Source organism: Metschnikowia bicuspidata (assembly GCF_001664035.1).
Source record: "Metschnikowia bicuspidata var. bicuspidata NRRL YB-4993 chromosome Unknown METBIscaffold_7, whole genome shotgun sequence".
Taxonomy (NCBI): domain Eukaryota; kingdom Fungi; phylum Ascomycota; class Pichiomycetes; order Serinales; family Metschnikowiaceae; genus Metschnikowia; species Metschnikowia bicuspidata.
In genome coordinates, this window is record NW_017387737.1 from 638,441 (window position 1) to 658,176 (window position 19,736).

Sequence of the window (19,736 nt, forward strand, 5' to 3'; positions counted from 1 at the left end):
GTAGTATTGTTATGTGGTGGTGGGTAACTTAGCTGTCTGGACACGGGCTCTCTAGTGTGTGAACGCCGTGCGGTGCACGGACCTCAACCTTCTAGTAATTTCCATGTCAATTGGCATCTGCAATGACAAGAAATTATATGTACACCGTTTATCACAGTTATTGTCTCGAGGAAAACCTGACTTCAAGCTCAAAGGCTCAGATTTTTCTGACTTTGTTTGGCAATTGCTACTTGCATCTCTTTGAGTTATGACTACTCTATTTCAACAACCTTGAAGTCTTCAGCAGAGTGTCAGACTCTTTATATTCCTGCCGGCCTGAATCAATTATGTGTCAGCCAAACTAGTGTGTTTTTTTACTGGAATTACTAACCAAAAGATAATCAGATCAGAAAAAGATTAAGGTGGGGTTTGTCATGTAACACTGTATACATGATGAAACAAGTTTCATCTGATCAAAGTCAAACAAGGCAAGCTTTTAATATAAACAGCCTAGTCCTGGCAGTTCTAAAGTCATTCGGAAAAAACCCGTCACTAGCATTTCAACTCATTGCAAATAGGCTCAAAACGATAAGCGAAGATGCTCTTGCAATGGTCCAGCTCCTGTCTACACTCTACTCGTAGATAGACACTTACGTCAACTTTGAGGTCACTCGAGTATATGTTGACTTCCGCACCGCCCGTATAAAACCCAGACGTCAAACAACATAAAGTCTGGAAGACGGTCCACTCATTGTTCATAACTACATTCAAATCCAATGTTCACCGGTTCTTGATCGTTTGTCTTGTTTATTATCCACTCTATGTTTTGGGGTAGGATGTGAATGTGTTATGCAGTTTATTTTAATTTGTAGAACAACTTTGGTGCAACACAGTCGTTGATACAATGCTGCAAGTGGAAGAACTCCTCCACACAGTCTTCCTTGTATGCCTTCTGAGCGTAGTCCTCCTCTTCCATCTCCTTTTGCACTCTCTCGACACACTCTTGGAAATGGTGCGCGTAACCGTGGCAAGCCTCGGACTTCTCACATTCCTCGCGCATCTCGTCAAGAGGATCCTTGAGTTCATCTTCATCTTCATCTTCATCATCCTCGTCTTCTTCTTCTTCTTCTTCTTCTTCTTCCTCCTCGGCCTTCTCTTCCTCTTCCTCGGGTTGCTCCTCGGTTTGCTCGGACTGCTCCTCGCTCGAGGCCTCAGCCTCGGTACTCTCCTCGTGGGCCTGCGCTGGCTATTTCAGTTAGTACAAAGATCAAGACTAGATATTCGTGGCTCTCATCACTACGAGGCTGTGGACACGGGATGCCCCGGTGATCATAACGAGCACAAAACAATAGGGCACACACCTGGGCTACAGCCGCAGACTCGGTAGACTTATTGGGCTATAGTGTCCATCCATCAAACTTTTTTTGCGGGTTTCTGCTATGACCTAGTGTGGATTTCATACGTCCGTTTAGAGTTCCATAATCAATGAGCACTGATACATGTGTGACACCGATAATATGACAAAGCTTGGAAGAGATGATTGCCGGTCAAACGTAAAATGTTTTCCGACGAATTTTAAAGTCAACATGTAGACAATTGTCGTACACCAGAGCTCGAAGTAGAAAGGACTCATATTTATAGGACCGAGACGGGGATCCTCGGGCAAATTCAACATACCTCGTCAGCAAAAGCGACCGGGAAAGTCGACTCGATAAGGTCTCTTAAAAACGACATGGTGGTAGCGTGTTTTGATTAGCAAAGGCGGGTTCTGGCTATCGGAAATGTGCCTTGAGGCTCGTCTTGAAAATACCTTCACACAGGTATTCAAACGTGCGACGAACGATTGGTCAATTTGCGGAACTTGGTGTGTGCACGACGCAACCGGAGGTGCGGTGCTTATAGCACCTCAGTCTTGAGCACTATGATGTCTTTTCTGAGACATGGAATTAAGGGCCCTTTGAGGCCGGTTTAATCTTCGCGCGTGGAAGCGGTAAACGGATTTGTCATAGTGCAATGCAAGCAAAAACATAAAGCCTCTTCTCGCCGAAGATCTGAAGTGGCTTGAAGCGCTCGCAGACCGTTAATGACAATCAATGCAGACAATCAATGCAGAATCTCAAAGCAGAAACTCAATGCGTGGTCATTACCGTAAAAGTGAACCTCTCGTATGTTTAAGATGTTTTTTATCGTAGCGTGATCCATGTGCCAAAGATTGGTATACAGGGCAGCCACACCATGGCCTTATTGCCGTGTAGTTTCAGTGTTTCGTATGTCAGCGTACTGGTGCCGCAGTCTGGAGGACACTATAAGAGCGCACTTAGGACACAGGTTTGACCGACTCCACCCCCATCATATTGGGCCAGGCTAGACCAACCCAAAAAATCTTGACCCGAAATTGGCCATATTACAGTCGTTGGGAAATCTGGTCTTAATGCCGGTCCACCAGCCAAAAAAGCCATGAGCCGACCAGCTTGATTAGAAACGGAAAAACATGTCTGCAACGGTCTCACTGCCGCACCTAGGGCCAAAGCAGATCTTCGCACTCTCTGCCATCAACATTGAATCTGTCACAATTCTACAGGACCACGCCTACAAACGGTTTGGTTTTCAACGACTAAATCTTGTATTAATTTAACATGCTTAAGCAGAGGCAGCAGCAGGAGCAGCAGCAACGTCCATTTGCTTGGCCTTCTTGATGACCTTGTCGTTGTGCTTCTTACCCATAATACCACCACCCCAGTGCTTTCTGGAGTCCTCGTACTTCTCGATGAAGTTGGCGTTGATGGTGGAGACCAACTTAGCCAAGTCAGCCTCGTCAGCAGCGGCAACCTCGGTCAATGCAGCGACAGAAGAGGTCTTCTTGTGGACCAAGGTTCCCAATCTGGCCTTGCCCTTGACAATGGCGTATGGCACACCCATCTTTCTGCACAAAGCTGGCAAGAAGATGACCAACTCAATAGGGTCAACGTCGTTGGCAATCAAAACCAACTTGGCCTTCTTGTTCTCAATGAGAGAAACAACGTGGTTCAAACCGTACTTGACGACAACTGGCTTGGCAGAGACGTCGAAGGCCTTCTTGCCCTCGGCGATGGCAGCAGCCTCCTTGGTCAATCTGTCCTTCTTCTCGGCAGCAGTCTCAGGTCTGTACTTGTTGAACAACTTGAAGGTTTGGGTGGCAGTGTTCTTGTCCAAGACGTTCTGGAACTGGGCAATTGCAGGAGGGACCTTCAATCTCATGTTCAAGATCTTCTTTTGTCTCTGCAATCTGACGTATTGAGGCCATTTCACATATCTGGTCAAGTTTCTCTTTGGCTGGATGCTTTGACCGATGCCGTAGTTCTTTGGCGTAGTCTCGAACAATGGGTTCTTTGGAGCCTTAGAGGACTCAGACTTGGTAGCCAATGGGGCTGGAGCGACCTTCTTTCCTTTTGGAGCCATGGTTATCTGTCGTTTGCAAGGATCAAGAGAAAATCCCAGCTTCTCGATGGCTTTTTTTTTTCTTCGCAATGCTCGCCAACTTTTTCGCCGGTGTACGGATCTATACTTCATCGGCGGTTTTCCGGCTTGTCTCACGATGCTGCCGTGGGGGCGCTTTGGACAGTATCGCGGCACGTGATGCGCGTGACTGTCTTTTGCGTGCGCAGCCGGCCGTGCTTCGCAGCCGCAGGATAGAGTGGATGACTGGAAATATCGGTGTGGTCAAAAGAAGAAGCAAGACTTTGAAATGTTTTAGATTCGGCTTGTCGCCATTGAAGACAGCTGATTTCTTTTTCAGATCCACTTTTATCCATGTTCTGAAGTTGGATTGTGCAAGTGGGATTTCATGCCTAAATTCTTTCGTCGCACCGTCCAGCTCACAATAACCATGAAAGGTTTATAGCACAGTGACATTCAATCACGCACCTTACATTCATCGAATAATCAAACTGACTGTAGCATGCAAATCCTTCTGCGAAAAGATGGGCAGCATTGCCTTGTTTAATTGGAAAACAAACATAACAAGAAATAAACCTTTCTCACCGAGAAGCCTTCCGTAAATGCATAATATTAGATGATAGAATTTTGCTAGGACACGTAACTATCATAACTATCACCTCAGAAAACCCTTCTTCATCGCTTTAAAATAATATGCCAAGTCTGCTGTGGCGCTGTTCAAGCGCATGGCTTCCCATCATTTCCTTAAATACCAATTCCATCCCATGAGGCCCGTTTCTCCTTGCAAGAAAACACGTACCCTTGCCATTAAAATGGCACCCATCGCTCGTTTTGCCATCCTTTCACTGTGTATTGCGGAATGCTATGGCCCAACGTGGGCGATGTTTTGCTCTTCACACAGGCGGACGTTCGAAGTCTACCCGCAGGCTTGATCGAACTGTGATGTGTTGCCCACGGCAATCTGCTGCTGTATTTCGAAACGATGGACGCAGTCCTCGCTCCGTCGCGAGAATGCAAGTAGTTTTCGAAATCAATGACACTGCGGGGACAGGAGTCTTTGCGCGGAGGTAGAACCACCGAGTTCCACAACTTATCGCGGGACATTTCGGACACTCTGTTGAGCCCGTGCTCCCTATCGAATTTGCGTAGCGAGGGGCGGCATGATAGCAATGCCACATCTTCCGGGAAAATGGGCAACACCCCTTTAAGCCTTGCGTTGCAATCCATGGCGTAGCGCTTGAGAAACTCGCTGTTCACCCTGTACTCGCGGTTGCGTGCTTTGCTCTTATACATAACAGGCTCGCAAGGCTCAGATGCAGATTCAACAAATGTTTCGAGCTCTCGATCTGCTTTAGTACTGCCTATGCCTTTCCCTTGTCGGGAGTCTAGGCAGATTCCATGCGAGGTTCCCTCCGGAAACCTTTCCCCGCTATCTTTCTGGCTCTCTGAACGCATAGAATAGTTAATGAAAAGTGCCAGGAAAGCCTGCCAAGGACTCAACGAGGACACCTTGGGGATTTGGTACGATAATGCAGACTTTGCTGCGGGGCCCACTTTCCTTGACTCCAAGGGCTCTGCTTTCCGAAGAAGCTCTGTGAGCTTGCTGCTGGAAACCCGGCTTTTGGGAACAACGCGCGGCGTATATGCTGCCACACATGAAGTCAGAACCACAGGCAGAAGCGAAACCGAGCGTAGGTTTGTAGGACTCCATGAACAACAGCTGGTCGTGGTTGAACAAGCGCATGAAGTGTCGCTCGTGACGGTGGATAAGATTGATTCGTTATATGAAGAATCCAATAGACTTTCAGGTTCCGAGTCTGAGAGAGCATCTTCGGTGATTGATGACTCCAAAGGGTGTGGAGGCGAGTTCCGACTGGAGCCCGAGCAACTAATTTTTGTTCTCAAGGCTTTCGATTTTCGTGGGGCCTTAATTATGTCTAGGGGGGCAGCCATCATGATCCTCTTTCTTGAGACAGAACTCTTTTTCATATACAAAGCGACTTGGTGCTTTGGCCCCAGTCAAATTGTTGAATTTTTGTGAGGCGGCTCAAGTCCCAGTCTTGCTTTGCTAAGCTATATGAGCAAATGATATGAGATGTTAAGACACTATGGAAACATATAATGGTGGTTTTCTTTGCTTCGCGTAGATTTTGATATCACAGTTGGATCCTAATTTTCCAAGGGGAGTCGAAAAACGAGATTTAGAAAAGTATGTATATGGTCGGTATTGAAGCAATGCAACCAGTCTAGACCGCAAAGTGTCAAACGGTCAGATTGCATACATGCGGCAGGGGATTACGCACACGCCTATGAAAAAACCGGATTGCCGTGTGGAGCGGAGGCTTATCTCCCACCGCAAGATGACATGCGCGCGTTTCCGGAAACAGTGAGGATATCCGGAGACGCTTGTAAACAAATCAGCCCAGTGACCACGCGGCAACTGCTTACCTAATTCGGCGCCCACCAGCGGCCAATCAGAGACAATAAAAAACTTGAGGCCTGCTCTTTTTTTTGTTCTTTTTCCCTCTTGTCTGAGCGTTTGTGTTTGGGTATATCCCAAAAATACATCAAGGCGGCACCTGGTCCTGATTTCCCCACTGCGATCCGCCGCCAGTTCGGACCGCCTCAAATAAAGTATTTTCCGCCTTGTTCTTGGGGCGCAACGCGCAGACACTCCGTACTCGGCTACGCGGGGATTGCATTGGGCAACGAGTGAGCGGCTCTAGATATAACGTATGCAGTTTCCCCATAGGTGCCGCGAGCAGGCGCGGCCCAAACCCATCAAAATCAGTGCATTAAAGGGCGCGGGTGTGAAGAAGCCCCACACAGATATACCCACTGTGTGACCACAGGCTATCTTGGGATTGTGCCTAGTTCGTAGTCAAACTCATCTAGCTCTGTTCCCTGTGCAGCAAGCTGGCTGTAGCTTGTAGCTGGGTAACTGCCTTTGTGGTCCTCAAATAATTTATCGATATCTTCTAGCTCCACTCCTTTTGTTTCGGGATACACCGTGATGACAGTGACAACAGACATGATGCAGCTCGTCGCCGGAAATAAGTACATGATCCAGCCAATTCTCTCTTGTAGTATGGGCGTGAGCTGCCCCACCACGTAGTTGGCGAGCCAATTCGAGGCTGTTGAAAGGGATACACCTTTTGACCTCACCGCTAAGGGATACACCTCTGGGGGTAAGAGGAAGCCTATGGGGCCCCAGCTAAACCCGAAAGATGCATTGTAGACAATTACCAAAAACGCCACGAGCAGCGGGGTGGACGACACATCGAGATACATCACAAATGCGATTGCCAACAAGCAAGTACCCATTGAAAGGCCTCCGCTTATGAGGATAGGTTTCCTCCCCCATTTATCCACCAAAAACCATGGTGGAATGGTACTCAAAAGGTAAATAAAGGCGTTGATTCCTGTCATCAAAAGCGCTTTGGAGTTGTTGAACCCAGCCTGCGCAAACACCATGGGAGCGTAGTATGAAATGATGTTAATGCCGTTGAACTGTGCGAAGGCCAAAGCAGAGCATGCAATGAATATACGGAGTCTGTAATTGCGGAAGAGATGTCTCCATGATCGTTCTCTTTTGGGCGTCTTCACACGTTCGTTCAAAATGGAGTTCTTGATCAAAAAAAACTCTTTTTCTGCCTTTCCGGCGTCCGGATCATCGTGATAGAGGAGACAAAGCACGTGGAATCCACGCTCGTCATCATCAACGTCTAAAAGCCAGCGCGGACTTTCGACAACAAAAAATCCACCCACGAGAAGTATGAATGCCAAGATCACCTGTATGAACAACGGTAATCTCCAGGAAAGATTTGCTGCAAACAGCTTTGGGTTGGTTCGAGCGTCGCCTAGATCCTGGATAAAGTAGCAGAAGTAGTCTACCCAAACACTTAAACAATACCCAGCAATATTTCCGGTAAACTCTCCGCACACCAACTTTCCTCGCTCTTCAACAGGCGATATTTCACATTGGTACAGGGGCACTACTGTGGATAGTACACCCACGCCAAAGCCGCTGAATATTCTGCCTACTCCAAAGAGCCACAAACTTGAAGCAAAGGTTTGGAGAGTGCCGCCAAATATAAATACAACGGTGCCAAGAAGTATGGTTCTCTTGCGGCCAATATTTTCCAGAATCAGTGAGACAAGTAGCGACGATACCATGGCCCCGATTTCAAGGATCGAGATCACCAAGCCGATTTCGGTTGCCGTTGGGTTGTGGAAGTATTTCAAAAAAGTGACAAATGTGAGAATTCCTGAGCAGACACCCTGCTCATATCCAAATAAGGACACGAACAAAGACACAAACGCTGATGTGAAATAAACCAATTTTTGGCCCTTGAATTTCCGTTGTCTGGTGTACTTTCTAGAATCGAAGTCAACGTGATCATAGGCATTGCCGAAGTTATCCATGTGAACTCCAGTGGATGAAGACGCACCTTGAAGATGGGCACTTTCTGAGTGGTCGATCGTGTCCCAGTCTGCGAAATCGTCATCTTTATTCGATGAATCTTTAGGGATAAAATCTATGTTTTCGTTTTGCAATGCCACCATAGGATCATTTTCGTCATTTGCCGCTAGCGTGAATGTACTTCCTGTGTTTTGTGAGTGTTCTGAAAATGTGAAGGGAGTACCACCATCATCGTCAGTATCAGAGGAAGGAGGCAGTGTGAGAGAGCGACTTGAATGCCCTCCATTGTCAACAGTGCGTTGACTTTTGGGTTCGGAAAGAAGCTCATACGCAACCATTGTTTCGATTCCAAATTCAGCAAGACTCGTGGCTCTAAAGAATAATCTGGACCTTCAGCCCTTTATGTTGTTTGCTAACTGAACTTTAATCTGCGGAGAGTGTGGAGTCCGAGGATGCAATAAGCAGGAATCCAGAACTAAGCCAGTAGTCAATTGCGATTAGGTCAATACACGACTTTATGGTAAACCAGTCTCGAATCGTGAAGCTGGCCCTATTGAGCAGCAGGAAGGAAAGACAGTGGGTGATGAGTTCTTATCCAGTTGGTATTGATAAAGCCTCGAAAAGAAGTCATGTTTCATATGTTCATGATCGCAAGAGCAAGCTGAGTATTTTGACATGAACACGCTTGTTCGCGCCAAGATGCAACGCGACCATAGGCCCGGGCCAATTATGCCTGAAATGAGTACAATAAATATATGTATCAACATATATTAGTAGGGAAGAGTTTCGACTGCATGATTTGGCCAAGGCGTAGTCTTGGTGCTATACCCGTTACGCTTGCATAATTTCAAAGAACTTTAATGGAAGCCCCCGGCGAAGGCTGACGAAATGATCGCCATGTTTATAAACAGACTGCGAGGTCATGTGACTCGTAGAACGAAATGGTAAACTGAAGTCTTTTGATTGTGCCCTAAGAACATTTCGGGGCAGTTTATATACTATATTTTTGTCATGCTGTCCTTTTCACGAGGTCTGGCTCTTTAAGAAATCACGGTCAAGCAGGCCTACGCAGTCTTCCTTTTGATGTAACTCTCGATGTAGAAAGCTGCAAACAACGCCGTCAAGGGCGTCAAGTATGCAACGTTGATCAACAAAGGTAAAGCCTTAGCTGAAGTGTTTATGCATCCACTGGGCTCCAGACCAGTGACATCACTGTACCAGATAAAAGCGTGGAAAACAGCCAAAGAGCCTCCAAGCACAAATTGCGAAATTTGCATGGAGGTCAATGCTCTCTTCACAATTGTGGGCACACGGATCTTCAAGCAAGCCAAAGTAAAGTAAAAGTACATCAAAGAGTGAATGAAAGAATTGAATACCACAAAGATCCAAATAGGGGGACTTTGGTATCTAATACCACTCCACATGCACATCATGGCACCGGCATGGTGGTAGCTTTGCAAAAGACTGGATGGTCTGCCTTTCAACAAAATGATTATCGTGTCAATCACCTCGTAGAACTTGGAAATGTAAAACCACCATCCAAAAAGCGCCAAGTTGTGGTCCTCGGTTGTTTGCTGGAAAATCCCGTTCTCCAAGTCACAGACGGCATGCACGAAATTCACCAAGGTGCTATCAGTGTTGGTCTTTAATTGAATCTGACTGACGGTTCTAGAAAACGAGTTGAGCATGCCAACGAAAGTCCAGACCGAGTAGGCGCAAAGAAAGATGTTGTGCAAGAGAACAAAGAGCTTGAACATACCATAAGTCGCAATTTTATATGGGGCAGGCTTCAATCTCTTCATCTCTTTCTCTGTCAACTTTGCGCCGTCTTTCTGAGAAACATTTGCTTTCTTCAACTGTCTTCTAACAACGATAGGATTAATGAAATGTACAGAGGTGAAGTAGACAATAGCGATCGTCAAAGGCGTGGAAACCTTCATTGAGGCTGCGAAGATCTTGGTTAATTTTTCACATTGAAAGGGCGATGGGGGCACCTGTGTATCGAACTTTGGAAGAGCCCATAACGAAGCATCTGGTAAACCGAAAGAGAAGGACATTGTATCTAGCGAGCGATTCTGCCGCAGGTCAAAAGACGCCTTAAAAAGCTTGGCCTGACATCACCGTTCTTGAATATTGGGTGCACTCCAACGCAGTTGAGAAATTTGGACTCTGGCGAACCGAGGTCTAACTTGAGGCGTCGACTTTGAACAACGGTGCACATAATGCTCAAATACGCATGTTCCTTTAAGCACCATGTCTGAAATCTAGATATTTAGATATTCTAGAAACGCCCTCTTTCGGGACTTTCGAAATACAATCCTTAGTTGTCTTTATTCCACTACGAATCAACCAAGCTATATGTTGGGTGACCTACATGTAAAGTGTACTTATATCCTGCATCCTAGTTGTATGCCGTATGAAAATGGGATCATCCTCGGCTTCGGGCGCTCGATGGAAACAGCGCGCTCAAGCCGGTATATTTGACTTTGCTGCAAAATTTGAATCTTCGTTTTTGGGACTCGTGACCACTAGGTTTCTCAACAAAATATTTTTATTTAGCGAATAGCTAACGTGCTAGTCTACTGCCACACTCTAATCATTTGTCTCACAAATGCAAATTTATTTTGTATGTCACTTCAAACTAGTCTAAAAACATCAGCTTTTGTGCCACATGACTTAATTGTGGCACTGACTTGAACGGTGATACCGACTTCTGGTTCGTGATTACCCCTAAAGGCTTCTTTCCGGTTTTGCTAGTGGAATTGGACTTCTTTGGGCTTTTCAGAGGTGACCTTTGCGATGGTTTTTGTGGGGACTTCAGGAAGGATCCCAAGTGCCTATGGCTGAATTTCGAGGGCGAGGACACCTCATCGATTGACACTATAGGATTGAAAGCGGCACTCCTATGGTCGACAATCAAGAAGCTCTTTTCTCTCAAATACTGGCTTAGCTCGGATGCTGCCATGGTCAACCCTTGATCACTAAAAGAACTCAAGGTAATTCTGTGAAATGAGCCATGTTCTTGGACCTGCATGGACAGTTCAACAATAAGCTCCGTTTGAAGAAGCAACCTGAATGGGATGATGATGTTTTCTCTAAAGTTTACATTTGTGGAGCTGACATCATCCTCCAACTTTCCATACTCTCCATGGACGTCAATTCCGAAGGACCTTGGGAGGTATCCAGCCATCTTCCCTGCGCATAAGCGTGCTTTGCTGTCGTTTCCTTTTATGGTGATCATGACGCTATTTTCTCCGCCAAAGGCATCAATTGAATTCGGGAAGTCAATGAAGGTGCTGAACTCCTGCTCCAAATCACTAACAAAATGCAAATTGAATTTTGCTTCCTTTATGAGCAATAGGTAATGGCTTTTCAAAAGCCGGAACTGGATGGTATTGTAGATAACGGAAATTCCATTAAACGACAACGACCTGTTATGCCAACATTGATGTACAAGCTGATCGATTTCGTGCTTCACAAACATAATGCTCCTCAGATTTTTCATTGGGCACTTGATTAGGACATTACTGTCTCGTTTAAACAGGAAAGGATTCAGGACGTTCATCATATCATCTGAATCTGCATTCAAATCAGAAGATACACCATATCTGGAAAACTTGATGAATACATTGTATTTCTTCAGGATAGATTGAATTATGGCACCCCCATTTCCAATGAGGCTTTTGTGAAAAACCTCAGGTATGTTGAATTGCATTTCTGCCGGAAATTCCATCTCGATGAGGCTTATTGTGCGCAAAAGAAGATCAAAAGCCGTAACAACTTGCTTACTCTTGATCCCTGAATTTACCTTGACACTCAGTTCAATGATGAAATTGAGGTTACTGAGTCTGAGAAACGATACTTTGGGAACGTTTCCCAATTGGTTCAAAATTTTGATAATTTTTCCATTTTTTTTGCCACTCAAAAAATCTTTTTGGTCATTGGCGAGCTCCATTTTCAAAGAAACTTGTAAGCCGCCCATGTCTTTGTTCAAAGCTTTATAAAAGTATTGGTGATCCTTGAGATTTGTAACAAGCTCCTTCAACAACATGTGTATCTCTCTCTTAGCTCCCAAGAAACTTATCCCATATTGGTTGTGGATGAGCACGCATGTTCTCTTGGAATTGATAAGGCTAATCAAGTAATACTCTAAATCTGCAGTCGGAGGAACGCGCGAAAATGTGATGTCGAGATGATAGAGGCCGCAGCTGAGAGCGCTTATGCCCATTATAGATTCTCGAACAGAGCTAGGAGTCAAACCCTTCACAAACATTGCTTGGTTTCTGGACTCAAGAGAGTAAGATTTGCGAATGTAGGTCCCGTGCTTGAGCATTATAGAGAACACATCCCGCTGATGATAGAGGGAAATCAAATCAAGCTTATCCCTGCATACTTGAACCTCTTGAACGTAGACTTTGTCGGAGTTCGTTTGTCTTGCTTCGACAAGACTTGTAAAATCTAAGAGAGATTTTTTTGCCATTGATAACTCTGCAATCCTATCACCCGTCATCCAAATCGATATTTGGCTGTTGCTGACAGATTCTTCATGGGTCGCGAACACATGGGACAAATCTGGAAGATAAAGTTTGATTTTCAGCTCGTGTGTAAGCTCAGAAAGACTATTCAAGCCAGCTCCCCCCAAGCATGGAACCATTGACCTTGGTATCTGTACTTGATCGAGAAAACAGTTTTTGAGAAGCGTGTCAATGAGGATTTGCACGTGGGTTTCTGCCAGACTCAAATTGATGGTATCTCCAAGTATATATATGTAATCCTTTTCCGACTTTGCATTCAGGCCTTTGAAATCGGTCTCATACTCTGAGATCATGATCTCAACGTTGGACCGCAAAGCAATGCTATTCAAATGCTGTATGAAATTGGACCCAACAGCTTTAAGCTCACCAGAGGCTAGAGTGAGCTTTCTAAAGCCAACCGTTTTGAACGTTTTGAGAATCTCAGTCCTGGAGTTGTTCACGAAGACCTCGTTACCGTTGATGCTGATGGTGATGAGCTGATTGTTGAGCTGCGGCTCGATTAGCTTTATATGGTTTGTTTCGCTCATGCCGTTGTGGTTCAAGTTCATAATGGTCAGTCTCAAACGGCTCACGTTGTCAATTACTCGGATATTTTCCTGTGCATGGTCTAGAACATTGTAGGGGATGAGTGCTCGGGACCATTCCAGGTGATCTTGCCAAAGACCCGTACTAGACTCATAGATGCCCGGGTGTGAGTTGACTAGGTAGGTGTGTTCTAGCGAGAAAATAGCTAGGTTTGAATCCATGATGAGTGTCTGTGAGTGAAGAGTGTTAAAAAGCTTGTACTGTCTAAGAACCTGTCTTGTTTGAGGATAGTAGAATGTGCGGGGCTTGTGTTTCTTGGGTTGATATATGGAGGACAGTCAAAAATAGGGAAGGGAACCCGTTTTATCAAAAAAAGATATTTGCTTCATTCTGGGGCAACCTTGTCTAAAAAACGATGTCTAACGCAGCCACCGATACTACCCGATCCGGACTACTAATAAACAAATATGCATGCACTTGTAAATAGATCGTAACGCTGTCTATATGCCGGTCCGACTGAGCGAGATCTATGGTTGGGTGCGCGGGTGCTTATTGCGAAGGGCATTAAAGGCCTTGCTTGGCCGCCCACCGCGGAAGGTCCATTCGCTGGTCTGGGGTTTCTGCGTTGGTTTCAATTGAGCAAGATCTGCGGCCGAGTCTGATTCTTGTAGATTTCGGGTGCTTCAGGATACTCTGGCCCTCTGCCGCTCTTGTACAGTATCAATTATACTCTGGCTCTCCACTCCAAATGATATGAGCTTCTGGCCCTTCGGCTCCAGTAGTAGCGGCTTGATTTCAGTCCTCCACTCGTAGCTTCATACAATCATGTATCAGCTCGCTCTTGACCCCCCGCACAATCATGTATCGGCTCGCTCTTGGCCCTCCACGCAATCATGGATCAGTTCGCTCTTGGCCCTCCACAGTACAAGACCAAGGCCATTCTGCCCCCTGCTCTAATCTGCCTCGATCTTGCACGCTCTGCTCCAATCAAGTACCGGCTTGGTGCAGTATCCCAGCCCAGGTGCTAAAACAGCTGCCCTCGATCCAGGTGGGACTTGCTAGACCCTCTTCGTGTCCCATACGTAGACCATCTCGTCCCAGCCCGTGGTGGCGGCCCAGCCAGGCTCGCCCCAGAGACTGTAGTCGCACCCAATCACAAACTCGCGGTGCTGCCTCATGACACCGCGGCATCCGCTGGCCTTGCTGTTGAGAAACCGGGCACGTTCGTCCGACAGGTCGTGCCACACGCGCGCAGTCATGTCGTACGAGGCACTGAGGAGCTCCTTGCCGTCGTGCGGCGACCACGCCACCTTGCGCACGGCATACTCGTGCCCCAAGAGCTCGTTGAGAGGCGTCGGCCCCCGCATGTGGTACGCTGGCATCGGCAGGTGCAGATTGGGCAGGTCGAGCTTGGCGATCATGCGGAGGTCCCACACGCGCACGGCCTTGTCGGTGCCTGCCGAGGCAATCACCGTGGGCTTGTATTTGTTCCAGTCCACGGACAAGCACTCGAGCCCGCCGTGCGCCACGTAGTCGAGCTGGAGCGGCTTGGGTGCGCGGATGTCCCAGATGTGCACGTGGGACGAGCCCGTGCAGCTGACGATGGTCAGCGGCGAGTGCGGCGAGAACACGGCATTGTATATGCACTGGGCGGTGTCGATGGGGCCCGGTGTGTTTGTGTGGGCCATAGGCACCGAGGGCCGGGCCGTCTGCGGCACGCTCGACGCGGCCGTGGTGTAGTCGACCTGCGGGCTCAACGTGACGAGCGACTGCTGCCGGTTGGGCGCCCACACCTTGATGGAGCCGTCCCACGACAGCGTGACGAAGTTGACCTTGTCCACGAGGTTCCAGTTGACGGAGAACACCTCGCGCAGATGCTCCCTGAAGTGCATGACGGGGAATTGCGGCACGGCCAAGTCGAAGAGCTTGACCGAGCCGTCGCCGGACGCGGTGGCGACCTGGTTCTCGTGCAACTCGCTCCACGCCAAGTCGAAGAGACCGTCCTGGGTGTCCCACGCGATGTTCTCACGGATCTGGCCGGCACTGTCGATGTCCAAGACGAAGAGCTTGCCGTTGCCCACGAGCCCATAGTTGGCCGCGGCGGCCACGGCCAACTTGTTGTCAAAAAAGGGCGAGTACGCGACTCCGTAGCCATTGTACCCCACGGTTCGATATGAGAGCATCGGGTGGTGTTTTGTGCCGATGCCGAGTGGCCCGCTGGCGAGTGGGGATTCGGTGGGTGTGTTTGTGCACTAGCTGGCTTTGAGCTCTATGTGGTCTTCAGCCCGATGTTGCTCTGTGGGTGGATATCTCGACTGGGTGGGCTCTTCTACTAGATGGTTCTGCCAATGTAGATGGTTCTGCCAATGTAGATGGTCGAGTCAATGTAGATGGCTTTGTTGTTTAGATGGCTTTGTTAATGTAGATGGTTTTTTCAATGAGAAGGCCTCGTCAATGAGATGGTTCTGCCAATGAGATGGGTCTGCCAATGAGATGGGTCTGCCAACTTGCTACCCTCGTCTTTCTTGCCCGAGGTTGCGGCGGATGTACGAGTTTGCGAAATCTGAATGCACCTGTCAGCCGGGCTGGTATTCCTGTCTGGATATGTTCGTTCAAAGACAGTACTTTCCAGTCCTGATGGATTCTTCCCAGATACGTCCGTACTTTTGCCTCGCGATCTGGCACCGGCATGCTCCAGGATAAGATGCGCGCAAGCTTCCCGCAGATGAGATAAGACAGGCGATTGACGCAAGTTTCACTCGACTTCCCCCACGCCGAGTTTTCTGGGAGAAATCGGCCAGCCAGTGTGTTTGTTGCCTGGTTTCTGGGCCAGGGGCTTGCAAGCACGTTTTTGTCTGGAATCTCTGATTTTTAACCGTGCATTTCCAATCTCTGATTTCGCAACCCCAAGGGCGAAAGAACAAGAGCCATGAAGCTGAGGTATTTGGTTTATTGATGTTGCCAAAATATGGTTACTGGTGTTTTCTTAACTCTATCCAGCCATTTGTATTGTCCCCATCGAAAACAACAACAAAGACAAAGACACTGAAGAAAGCATCAACTCTCGAACTTACACCCTAGATTGCTATCAACTCGGGCATGCTTCCGCGCCATGTGTCTCAGTCAGAAGTCCTTCAGTCATAAGTCCTTGTCAGTGATGCACACAAATTCCTAGGCTTTTGTTTTCATACAATATACGGAGCTACGACCCTTCTTTTGAAACGGCAATGTACAACGGCAGACTTCACACACAGTTCTCCTTTATTCTACTTTTTTTTATTTTCGCCACACTACACATCGAACGATTTCGTGTCCAAGAACTTGATCATGTTATGGTTCCGCGGGGCGATGTCGGAGATGGGCAACAATCCAAACGAAACCAAGTCCCCGACTATAAGCGCAGCCTTTTGCTGCGAGTACTTGAGATAATCGAAATCATCATCTGTTGATGTAATTGCCTCCTCTTCCAAAGGACCAGGGCCATCTTGAGCAATTTTCAAGGCATCAATTCCAGTTGAATACTCATAAGTGCCCAATACACCCTTGCCCGAAGTTGTGGATGCAAGGTCTTCTATCGGGTCTTTTGTGGGCCCGCTTTGGATGAGCCCCCAGACTAGCCAGAAAATCTGCACCGTGGCTCGCCAATAAATAATCTCGTTGTACAATTTTTTCACCTCATGCTCCATCAAGCTTTTGATGTCGTCCGTCCGAGAACGGAATTGTGTTTTCGTTTTTAGGTTCGACGATGGGAACTGGAAGTTGTATTCCACATACGACTTGAGCAAGTTGAACTGCTGCGTCTGCGTCGGGTATTTGTCTTCGTGGATATAATATGGCTTTTCCTCGTCGTGGTAATCAGACATCCATTCCGAAAAATGGTCAGCGATATCGAAAGCAGGGAAGTTCGCGCCAGAGTATTCAAAGTCAATGACAGCTAGGTCCGCGTCTCTCCTGTTGCTGGTATTGAGGGAAGGCAAGTCTCCGTCAGACTGTACCACGTCTTTTGGGTTGAATGTGCTCTTGATGAGTAAGTTTCCGTACTGCGTGTCGTTATGGCAGAAGCGGTAATTGTCAGAGAGCGCGGTCTCGTCATATTTAGAGAAAAGCCAGTTTCTGTAAGCGAACACTAGAGACCGAAACTTCAGCCAAGGCATCAATAAAGTTTCCTCCACGGTCTTCTCGGAAAGCACATGAAGCAAATTGTTTTCGAAAAGCAGGATCCATTTCATGATCTGCAACCAAGCCAGAGGGAGCTCTAGACACTTATCGCGCTCGTCCAACTTGATGTTGTAGTGCAAGTCCTTCATTCTGCGGCCGAGGATTTGCGAGATTACCGGATCCCTGATGTCCTCCTTGCCCAACGTGACAAAGCCTTCGAGAAACTGCTCGAAGCGGCCGTTTCCAAATATTCCCAAAAGCTTGGGCCCGATCTTGTTGGACGAGAGCTTGATCAAAGTCTCCAACTCCGAGTCTCGGTCAATAAGATTGTCCACATTTTTGCCGTACACTCTCAAAAGCAACAGAGGTGGTTGCACTGGACAGTCACTGTCCTTGTATTCAATCTTGTAGATGGAGTTTGTCAATGCGCCCAGGATCCGCGAGATCACAATGTGCTCGGGGGAGAGGTGCACTTTGCGCCATTTGGAGATCCTCAACGCGCGGATGAGCCCGATCAATTCTTGCTTGAAAAAATCAAGAGGCAAAGTGTTGTCCAAATTCAAGTTAATTGTCGGGATTGTCTTTTCGCTGGAAGGATCAATCTGCGTGGGCGTGATCACAAACCGGTTGATCGAGCTCGACGAGAGCGATCTCTTATTTCCACCTAACGAAGGGCGCCGGGAGGAAGACGTGGACCGCGAGTTGGCTGTGGAATTTCTTGTTCTTGATCTGGACCGCGACCGGCTCAGATGCACCAGAGAATGCGTGATGTCCATTGCAAACCAGGAATGGACGGGGACTTTGGAAGTAGATTATCGGAAATTTGCCGGTGGTGGGTGAATGAGGCTCAGGGCGCACGCGACTATCTCGAGCCCTGTTTCGAGGCGGAGAGGCACGGGTCCGGTTTTCGGCTCCGTCCGGCGAATGATTAGCTCCGAGGCCAACGACTCCGGTAGGAAGAAGATATACAATTTTGGCCATGGGGGTGTGGCAGAGCCCGATTTGCTAGTCTACTTAGGCTGTTTTTTGTGGAGCGTTCTTTGCGGAAGCATATTTGCCGGGGAAGCAGTTTGCGTTAGGTCAGCAGCAATATTAGTCTCCATGCTAATTTCCTGACGTTGTTCGAAAGTCAAACCCAGAAATCCTCCCCCGCCTTTGTTTGGTATTTACATGTCGTCTTTGAACAAGCGCTAAGTGAGAAAGCTAAGATCATATTCTTGGCACCTCCTCTCGATGCTGTTCTTGCTTGGCTAGGCTATGTAAAGTTCCAGAAAGGCCGACATGGAATTCGCGTGAAAATGCATGGACCGCTCTGCTCGCAGATCAGGAATTTTCCACCGGGAACTATCGGATTATCCACCGCCAGTCGATCTTGAAGAAAACACGAATTTTTTTTTTGCTAAAATGGTCTACAAAGAATTAATATCTGTAACCGGGTTGTTCGGTACAGCAGCCACGTACCTTATGTTGCAGGAAAAGAAAACCGAGTTGGACACGCTTAGCTCCAAATTTCGTCAAGACATCAAAAACCTCGAGAAAGAGTTGAAGGAAATTACCGAAAAATCCCAAGAGCAGAAAAAGGCTGACTTGGAATCTCACGGAAAAGCTTTGGCCGAGAAAGACGCCATTGCACTGAACATTGATGCCGAGAAGGCCAAGTTGTCTCTTGAGAATGACACGTTGACAGGGAAAGTCCAGAAGTTATCGAGTGAGGTGACCGACTTGTCCAAAGAACGTAGTGAATTAAGTGCCAAGCTAGCCGAGGGCATTAAAAAAGCCGAGGCTTTGAAGAAGGAGGTTGCCCTGGCAGAGGCGAAGGCTGAGGAATGTAAGCAGAATTACGAGTTCAGATACAACACTGAATTGTCCAAGGTTGTCGCCGAGAAAGACATTAAGATTTCGCAGCTGGAGAAGTCTGCCAAGGAGCTTCAGGAGTTTATTGAAAAACTGAAGCGCGAATTCGACAGTGCTCTTCAGAAAACAGAAGAGGAATTGAAGTCTTTCAAGGCTATTGCCGAGGAGAAAATCAAGGACTACGAGCTCTTGGTCGAGAAGTCAATTGAAAAGGACAACAAGATTCAAAGTTTGGAAGATTTAGTCGAGACCGGCAAAAGCGACATCAATGCTCTCGAGGCTAAGTGCGACGAGAGAGACGGGAAGATCGAGACGCTCGAGAACGAAGTTAACGACAAGGTGAAAGAAATTGACGACTTGAAGGCATCAAACGCAGAAAAGTCTGGAAAGATTGCCCAGCTTGAAAGCTCGAACGAAGAGGCCTCCAAGACGATAAAAAAATCTTGAAAGCTCTGTGGGCGAGGGTGAAATCGCTAGAAGAGACATTGAGAAATCTAGAGACAATGCCACGGAGAAAGCGAAGAGCCTTGAAACCGACGTCAAGGCCAAAGACGAGAGTATTGATCAACTCAAGACTCAGATCACCCAGAAAGACGAGTCGATTAAAAAGCTTCTGAGTCAGTTGAAGGAAAAGGAAGAGTCTATCAAGACAATTGAAGGTGACCTCGACACCAAGGTAAGTGAAATTAAAGGCCTCAAGGTAGGAACTCAAAAGCGCGACGAAGAAATTTCGCAGCTCCATAGCACTCTTGAGAGCAAGACTGAGGAGTTGGAGAAAGCCAATGTGGAAGAGGAAGGAGCAAGAGATTGAGCGCTTAAATGCTGAT

General features: G+C 47.3%; 9 protein-coding genes across 9 annotated transcripts in view; 1 reads left to right on the forward strand and 8 right to left on the reverse strand.

The window, feature by feature from the left end:
- Positions 1–835: 835 nt before the first annotated feature.
- On the reverse strand, positions 836–1,713 carry METBIDRAFT_13682 (ubiquinol--cytochrome-c reductase subunit 6; the record flags this gene model as incomplete). Its single annotated transcript, XM_018854410.1, has 3 exons — positions 836–1,225; positions 1,341–1,376; positions 1,657–1,713. The coding sequence occupies 3 exons, from the start codon at positions 1,711–1,713 to the stop codon at positions 836–838; spliced, it is 483 nt and encodes a 160-aa protein (XP_018709925.1).
- A 906-nt stretch (positions 1,714–2,619) lies between these two features.
- RPL8B (60S ribosomal protein eL8) lies at positions 2,620–3,417 on the reverse strand (the record flags this gene model as incomplete). The annotated part of the gene is made up of 1 exon (XM_018854411.1): positions 2,620–3,417. One exon carries the CDS (start codon positions 3,415–3,417, stop codon positions 2,620–2,622), a length of 798 nt encoding a protein of 265 aa, XP_018709926.1.
- An 804-nt stretch (positions 3,418–4,221) lies between these two features.
- On the reverse strand, positions 4,222–5,367 carry METBIDRAFT_13684 (uncharacterized protein; the record flags this gene model as incomplete). The annotated part of the gene is made up of 1 exon (XM_018854412.1): positions 4,222–5,367. One exon carries the CDS (start codon positions 5,365–5,367, stop codon positions 4,222–4,224), a length of 1,146 nt encoding a protein of 381 aa, XP_018709927.1.
- Positions 5,368–6,267: 900 nt separating this feature from the next.
- HGT5 (Hgt5p) lies at positions 6,268–7,980 on the reverse strand (the record flags this gene model as incomplete). Its single annotated transcript, XM_018859146.1, has 1 exon — positions 6,268–7,980. The coding sequence occupies one exon, from the start codon at positions 7,978–7,980 to the stop codon at positions 6,268–6,270; it is 1,713 nt and encodes a 570-aa protein (XP_018709928.1).
- Positions 7,981–8,559: 579 nt separating this feature from the next.
- Positions 8,560–10,181, reverse strand: METBIDRAFT_33562 (uncharacterized protein). Its single transcript, XM_018856331.1, has one exon. It carries the CDS (start codon positions 9,892–9,894, stop codon positions 8,902–8,904), a length of 993 nt encoding a protein of 330 aa, XP_018709929.1. The 5' UTR covers positions 9,895–10,181; the 3' UTR covers positions 8,560–8,901.
- Positions 9,900–13,118, reverse strand: METBIDRAFT_79907 (uncharacterized protein; the record flags this gene model as incomplete). The annotated part of the gene is made up of 3 exons (XM_018859147.1): positions 9,900–9,962; positions 10,545–10,577; positions 10,704–13,118. 3 exons carry the CDS (start codon positions 13,116–13,118, stop codon positions 9,900–9,902), a joined length of 2,511 nt encoding a protein of 836 aa, XP_018709930.1.
- Positions 13,119–13,955: 837 nt separating this feature from the next.
- Positions 13,956–15,080, reverse strand: PEX7 (Pex7p; the record flags this gene model as incomplete). The annotated part of the gene is made up of 1 exon (XM_018858110.1): positions 13,956–15,080. The coding sequence occupies one exon, from the start codon at positions 15,078–15,080 to the stop codon at positions 13,956–13,958; it is 1,125 nt and encodes a 374-aa protein (XP_018709931.1).
- A 1,107-nt stretch (positions 15,081–16,187) lies between these two features.
- Positions 16,188–17,831, reverse strand: METBIDRAFT_47009 (bifunctional choline kinase/ethanolamine kinase; the record flags this gene model as incomplete). Its single annotated transcript, XM_018858113.1, has 1 exon — positions 16,188–17,831. One exon carries the CDS (start codon positions 17,829–17,831, stop codon positions 16,188–16,190), a length of 1,644 nt encoding a protein of 547 aa, XP_018709932.1.
- A 263-nt stretch (positions 17,832–18,094) lies between these two features.
- The window catches only part of USO6 (Uso6p), a 1,837-nt gene continuing 195 nt past the window's right edge, over positions 18,095–19,736 (forward strand). Inside the window, exon 1 of the mRNA XM_018855154.1 lies at positions 18,095–19,261. Within this exon, the coding sequence (XP_018709933.1) occupies positions 18,358–19,261 (904 nt within the window). The 5' untranslated portion in view covers positions 18,095–18,357. The remainder of the gene's footprint in view (positions 19,262–19,736) is intronic.

Excerpts from the sequence above, each read along its gene's own strand:
- METBIDRAFT_33562 (XM_018856331.1), bottom strand. The coding sequence starts at position 9,894 with ATGTCCTTCTCTTTCGGTTTACCAGATGCTTCGTTATGGGCTCTTCCA.